Source organism: Arachis duranensis, chromosome 10 (genome assembly GCF_000817695.3).
Source record: "Arachis duranensis cultivar V14167 chromosome 10, aradu.V14167.gnm2.J7QH, whole genome shotgun sequence".
Taxonomy (NCBI): domain Eukaryota; kingdom Viridiplantae; phylum Streptophyta; class Magnoliopsida; order Fabales; family Fabaceae; genus Arachis; species Arachis duranensis.
Window position 1 is genome coordinate 7,724,385 of NC_029781.3, and position 7,078 is coordinate 7,731,462.

At 31.4% G+C, this 7,078-nt stretch overlaps 1 protein-coding gene across 2 annotated transcripts in view; it reads right to left on the bottom strand.

The window, feature by feature from the left end:
- Positions 1–1,882: 1,882 nt before the first annotated feature.
- LOC107468862 (meiosis-specific protein ASY1) overlaps positions 1,883–7,078 on the bottom strand; it is a 5,891-nt gene continuing 695 nt past the window's right edge. Inside the window, exons 3-23 of one of the 2 annotated variants that reach the window (XM_021132490.2) lie at positions 6,861–6,957; positions 6,681–6,749; positions 6,481–6,573; positions 5,791–5,792; positions 5,606–5,733; positions 5,440–5,509; positions 5,306–5,347; positions 4,993–5,121; positions 4,796–4,906; positions 4,669–4,711; positions 4,530–4,571; positions 4,241–4,365; positions 4,053–4,065; positions 3,877–3,953; positions 3,670–3,765; positions 3,020–3,170; positions 2,858–2,937; positions 2,714–2,771; positions 2,463–2,626; positions 2,243–2,368; positions 1,883–2,118 (exon numbers count right to left, since the gene is read on the bottom strand). In XM_021132490.2, the coding sequence (XP_020988149.1) occupies positions 2,065–2,118; positions 2,243–2,368; positions 2,463–2,626; positions 2,714–2,771; positions 2,858–2,937; positions 3,020–3,170; positions 3,670–3,765; positions 3,877–3,953; positions 4,053–4,065; positions 4,241–4,365; positions 4,530–4,571; positions 4,669–4,711; positions 4,796–4,906; positions 4,993–5,121; positions 5,306–5,347; positions 5,440–5,509; positions 5,606–5,733; positions 5,791–5,792; positions 6,481–6,573; positions 6,681–6,749; positions 6,861–6,957 (1,770 nt within the window). In that variant the 3' untranslated portion in view covers positions 1,883–2,064. Of the gene's footprint in view, positions 2,119–2,242; positions 2,369–2,458; positions 2,627–2,713; positions 2,772–2,857; positions 2,938–3,019; positions 3,171–3,669; positions 3,766–3,876; positions 3,954–4,052; positions 4,066–4,240; positions 4,366–4,529; positions 4,572–4,668; positions 4,712–4,795; positions 4,907–4,992; positions 5,122–5,305; positions 5,348–5,439; positions 5,510–5,605; positions 5,734–5,790; positions 5,793–6,480; positions 6,574–6,680; positions 6,750–6,860; positions 6,958–7,078 lie in introns of those variants that run through there. The other variant, XM_052255917.1, reaches the window with a different exon arrangement.

Consider the following 7,078-nt stretch of genomic DNA (forward strand, 5'->3'; position numbering starts at 1 on the left):
AGCAACATAAGAACTAAATATGAGAAATAATTGTAGAAAACAAATGTTGAAATTTTTATTAATATTACAAAAGAATAAATGAGCTCTTTTAAAGTGGACAAGAATTAAGTAGAATTTGTTGTTGTGTGTTTTAGAAAAACACCTTTTGCTAATTGTATAAATCTTTGTTTGAAGTTAATTGATAAAATGAAGAACAATGAGAAGAATTAGAAGACATCAAAGGAAAGAGATGATCTTCAAAGTTTCAGAAAAATCTCTCTTGAGATTAGTGGGTTGAAGTCCTTTTATAGTCTCAAACTATTTTGAAGGTGAAGTACATTGTCTAATGGTTACAATGCTATATTCAGTCTACCTTTTTTATTCCAAAGCTTGTCACTAAATGGGATAATTAACAAAAGGTGTTTTTGGATGTTTTTATTATTTTAAGACTTTTTTTTAACTAAAAATGGATATAAGAAGAAGAGAGTCACTCAGATAAAGACGCTTAAAATATTTTTTTTAAAGATATTATTTAATAATTAAAATTCAATACATATAATTAATTAAACTGTGTTATTTTTGTCAAAATTAGATCAGATAAATTAATTTGACCAAAAAATTGGTGAATCAAATCTCTAACCTATATATAATATGAGTATTTTAATTACTTTTTATAATTGGAATATTGTAGTTATTTTCTATAAAAAAGAATATTAATTTAGACCGATTTAAGATTTGGTCCATCAATTTTTCGGCTAAATCGATTTGTCCGATCTAATTATGACAGAAATAACATGATTTAATCGATTACATATGTTAAATTTAATTGTTAAAAAACATCTTAAAAAAAGACGTTTTAGGTGTCTTTATATGAGTGGCTCCCTAAGAAAAAAGCTGATCTCCACAAATTAAGATTGCTGACACTGCTCCGAGTATTCGTATCAAAGAGGTGTCCGGATAAAAGAGTGTTCGTGATAGATAACATTAATGAAGAGACATCTAATTTGGTTCATTCGTTTCTAACTAGATGATAATTTCTATACTTTAAATCAACAAAACTAACCAACCTACTTCTACCCATTTAATTCCCACTTAAAAGATAAATTCAACTCTTTTAAAGTGTTTTTTTGGATTTCATCAATTGGCCCAACACCTATAGAAAAAACTTTATTCTCTTTTTTTTTATCATTTTTAGATTATTTTAAAATTAGGATAAAATATATTTTTTATCTTTGAAGTTTGTAAAAATTTTAAAAAATATTTTTAATTTTTATTTTGTTTTAATTTTGTCCTAAAAATTTTCAATTTACATAAAATACGGTGACACCTAAAATTTAGAACTAATCCAACAATAATGTATGAAAAATATCTCTAGTTTGCTTGTGTTGATAGTTGTTCTTATAAAGATATTATTGAATTGATCCTAACTTTTTTAAAAATTAGCTGTTAGAAATATATTTGATGCAATCAAAAATTTTTTAAACAAAATTAAAATAAAATAAAATTTAAAATTATTTTAAAAATTTTTAGCAAATTTTAAGGACAACAAATATAATATACCTTTAAAATTATTCATACACAAAATTACAATTTTAGTCTACAATAGTAGTTTATAGTTTATAATATTAACATAGAGGTAGTCAATTCTATGCTATCCTTTCGTTGTTGTCGGGTCTTCTATGCAATCATACCTTTCTAAGATTCCACCCAATCTAAATTTTTATTTAGTTATTTTCTGTTTTGTTCTACAATAAACAAGACACGATGATAGCATGTGCTAAAGTATGTTGCCTGTGAGGAAAGATGGCACCACATAATGAAAAGTTATATGAACTCCACAGTCCACAAGGACTCACATAAGGCCCATGTATTGAACTTCATCAACTGAATGTAACGCATAAACTAGGAAATATAAACTTGACCAAATTAAAAGAAGTTCGCAAATGTAATACTTAGCCCAAATACAAATAACAGATTCTACCTAGTGCATCGTCTTAAGTGTCACTACTGCCTTTTGTCAAATGTTTACTTTGTATGCTATGTGTAGATGTCAGAATTTGACACACAGATCCCAAATTCAAAGGTTCAAATGGCCTGAGATCTAAGACGCTTCATGTTTTGATAGATAGGCTCCTTGACCTGCAAAGGATGTAAAAGAAGGAAAAGTGTCGAAAAGTAGCCTCAGACTCGGTACAAAAATGCTCCAAATCAAACAGAAATAGTGTAATGTAAGTAAAAAGGATAAGTCATAGACTCCGTATACCGCGCTTGATTTCCTGGGTCGCTTTTCCTGGGAGGGCTTACTGCAGATATTTGTATCACCTTCGTCGTTTCCATTTGCTCTGCTGTTCTCTTTGCCTGCCGCAAAACTCTCTCTTGAAGCAACTGGCTGTAAAAACTACAGCATCAGTTATATTATGTGACAAGAAACCAAAATAGGGAACCAGTTCTATTGGATAATTTTAAAAAAGATATGAACATGCCTCAACCCTGCTTGTGGGTGTGCTTCCAGGCTCTTTGGCCTTTAAGATATTGTGTCCACTCCTCACTGAGTCATTGCCATTTGTATCGGATGTCACTTTCATTCTTGTTAAATCTGATCCAATGGAGTGCAGAACACCACATGTAGACACATCGTAGTTGTTCCCTGATGATCACGGAGGTAACTTCTAATTATGAAAAGCTAAACATTGGATAGGATGAAAGAATGCTCGTAATGGACTTAATCTATTACCATTGGTTAGAATTCCAGCTGGTTTGAACTTGCTATTTGGTTCACCGTTATTAACATCCTGTTAAAAGTTTAAAACGAGAAAATGATGAAAACACAATAACGGGTGATGATATATAAACATGGAATACTAGGCAGCCATTGTACCATTGGGTCGGTAGCACCTAGAACTTTCTGGACTTCAATGAACTTCCTCTCAGTCAACTCAGAATGTATCACACGTTTTCCTGATGCCGCATACACAAAAATGTAAGGAGGCAACAACAAAAGCAAAAGAGAAGGACTATGCTGTGATATTCAATTCGACACCTAATCTCTTGTTGCCTTTGGGTTCAAGAAAACCGTCCCGGGTCATTTTATCAATAATCTTCCGTGCTCCTGTCTGGTTTATTTCACCATTGAGAAATGTTTGAAGCTTTGGTGCTGACACGTATGTCATTGGAAGAGCATGATAAAGAGCCTGAAGACATTAGTCATACCTAAGTTAATATATTGCGGCAGAAATTAGTCCCAAAGCAGATACAAAATAACTCCTAATCTCCTATGAAAAAGGTAGTCTAAGAGATCCGTGATAATATGAAAAATTCAAAGACGGAAAAAAAATATTAAGTGATAAATAACTTAATTTTAAAAAGTGTATGCAAATTTGATCTTTAGATATTTTTTTTAAATAATGTTTTGTCATTTACAAAAAAAATTAAAAAATGATATAAAATCATCAAATTTTTAAATAAAAAGTCTCTTTTGATTAATTTTAGTTTAAAAAAAATCAAAATTTGATTTTAAAAATTAATTTTGAGAATAGATATCTATTTTTTTATTAATATTAACACGTCACAATATATTCACTGATTGCGTTGACACTTTTCGCCCTTGATGAGATTAGTAGTAGGTGACTGATCTTTGGCCAAAGAAACATCATCATACATACCACATGGAAAGTAAGAATTAACACTCACTCTCATGTACATGTGATCTTCATCCTGCAAAGCTCTGTCACCCTGAGGAATCTGGCCATCAATTTCTTCTTTGACAATGAACTCATATTCTGATTTCTGACAATACAATTCCATCAGATTTAAAATTAAAAAAAATGAGAAGGGAAAACAAAAAGATACTGACAAAAACAAATAAAGTAGCTAAGATCAGTTAGGAGATAAATCAACCTTGTCTTTGTTAATGGCGTAGGTGTCATTTCCTGTTTTTGAAAGCACCCCATTCTGAACAAGCTTATCCATGATCTCTAAAGAACATAAAATCAGACAAGAGCAACCGAGTGTTCTGTTTCTTTAACATATTGATGATATTTGAAGCAAGGATTGAACATAGTTAACCTTCATACCTTCAATTAGAACCTGCAGTGAAATAAAATATATAATTCAAATTCCATCTGAATCAGACATAACACAAGGAGGGAAAAAGAAACTAAAATTGCCGTTAAGCCATAATCTAAGAAAGGCTCAAGAAAAAGCATAATCTTGATAGCAATTAACAGAATAAATAAATATAAAAGATTAAGAAATAAGGTACCATTGAGATGTCTGGAAAATTTGATAAAACGTCATTAAGGTCAATAGTGCCAAGGTGCCAACAGTTGATCCACTCCTTGACCCGGGTCAGCTGTTGCTCATCTTCCATAGGATCTTGGGTATTGTCTGAATATAATATATATTCTTAGTTTAGTTCTGGTATTGGATTAACAAATATTTAAAGTCAAGCTCTAAAAGAATACTGAAGACATTTATCCTTTGAATTATTGTATGCATATATCCACGTACACACACAGTTTTCTGCAAGAAAGCAGAAAGAGCTAGTTTACCTTCATCAACCATAGAATTATCTTCCTTTTCTTGCTGCTTCTCTGTCATTTTGTACTTATTAAAAGTTAACAGTGGATTAAAAGAAACGTAAAAAAAGATGTAAATTTGCACAGCAATAAGAAAAATATTCCAAATTACCTATTGGAGCAACTACATATCGATCCCCTTCAGCGTAATCAACCTGGAAAGTTAAAACGCGAAATTTAAGAAACACAGTTCCGGTAATTGCTCAAGTTTCAGTTACAAAAGCAACATCCTCCATCACCTCACTGTCCGTATCATAATATTCATTATTTTGCTTCGAATCTTCACCGGTGATCATATCATCTTGGATGCCCTCATTATCATCTTCACAAGGGTCGAGCACACTCCTCACCTTTACAATGAAGGAAGAATTTATTGGCAAAAACATCGGCAATAGACTTAAAAAGGTAAAATGGGAGTGTAATATCTTTCCTTTACCTTCAGAGCTAGTACAAAATGCTTGCTGTTTACATTACCAACTTCCATTTTCAGTGGGTTTTTCACCCAGGGATGGTAAGCTTCTACTTCTGAGCAGCCTCTGAAGAAAGGAGGCTCATAATCAGCAGGCTGCAATAAAAAGAAAACTATACTATTAATCACTCTGTATATAATAAGTCAGCACTTTGTGATTAAACATCAACCTCTTCGAAAAATATTTCAAGTTCGGGCAATGCAGGAAATCATAAAGCAAAAAAATTTCACGAACAATTTAAAAGGATCGAGATTTGTTATTGCATACTAAAGAACATACCGTCACATCATCATAATAGAGTAGCTTCATTAGAATGGTGCGCTGAGACAGGAGTAGAAGTTAGTTTTCGCAATGCAAGAATAATGAAGCATGTCTAATGTCATTTTATAAAGCTTAGAACTTAAATTTATTACCTCATCTGGCATCTTCTCCAGAGTTCTCATCAACTGAACTAGCGTTCTAATCATTTTACATGCAGAACTCCTAATGATTACAATGCATATGAATAATATTAGTTTAGTTAGTGAGTCATCTTGATAATGACAACTATCTAAATCATATTTTCATTCCTGAATCCACCTCATCTGTTGGGGAGTTATCTCTGTCGTGGAGTTGCACTTGAAGGTCCCACCCTGCTTCTTGTTTCCAGTGCGGTTGATATTCATGGAAACCTCTTGCTTTTCCGAATCGGATTGGTAAATAAAAAACTGATGATTTTTATTTTTGAATAATGCCGTTGTTGATTTTTACTTAAAAGTTATAACGACTTTTTGCAAAAGTTTGTTAATTACTTGATCAATTGCATTATTTTGTTAGAGAGAAATGCTAAAAGCTCTTAGAATTATTGTTTTTTAGTCATTCATCCCTTAGTTATTAATGTTTATAAAATTAATCTCGCTATGTTACTAATAGTATTTCTGCCAACTCTTGTTTATGATTGTATTTAATGGAAGTGTCTTTGTGAATATATTTAATAAAAATATATCTTTTATGGTTGTATCTAATAAAATGTCTTTATATATGTATTTTCTTGTCTTCTTATACATGTGTTTAAAATATAATAATTAATTATTGTTGATAATAAATTGGTAGATAATATATTAATACCCTATACTTTTCTATATAAAATAAAATATGTTGTTTAATTATTAAACTAAAAAAATTAAACAAAAAAATGAATTAATTATTAAATGATGGCAAAGAATAATAAATTCTGAATTCTTAACATTTTTCTTTTGTTAAATTTGTACTTATAACTCACTTGAAAGGACAAACAAAACTATTAAACTATAGACATATATAAGTGAACGAAAATGTAGGGACTAATTTATTTATCTGACAATAAATTAAATTTCGGTGAGATCCCACTTCCCGCTAGCATATAGCACATTTATCCAAATTCCATCTACCAAATTCTACTAATCAAAATTGAGATACGTTTCTCAAGGCCTTACATGCATATTCCTCAATCATCGGTCCATCTACTGCTTCACACACACAGAACAGAAGCGTCTTCAGGTATTTCTTCTGTAAGGCATCGTATACACCTGCAAAATGAACAGAACGAAACAAAAGTTAAAAATAAACAAATCACGCCTATAATCAATTTAAAATCGCATTCTAGAAGTTTAATTAGGTGATGTCGTAAACGTGCCTTTCTCCATCCAATCGATCAGTCTGCGAGACTCTGCATCCAGTGGCATAAGCTTCTTGATCTTCATCTCTGGAATTTCAAGCAATGTTCCAGATGAGATTCAACAACAAACATTGTAAGATTTGATATAAGAAAAATTAAAACAAAGTGAACACTCAAGACTAGAGAGGTTTTAACTACCTAAAGCTGGAACAGACTTATCATTGAAGTACTTCTCAGGAAACAGGCCTCTGATATAACTAATGTTAAATATCGCAATTCGGAGCAGGTTCCTCGTCTAGCACATGAAATTTCAAATTAGGTAACGAACAAGAAGATCTGATACAATGTATTCATAATACGTAGAGAGAGAGAGAGAGAGAGAGAGAGAGAGAGAGAGAGAGAGAGAGAGAGAGAGC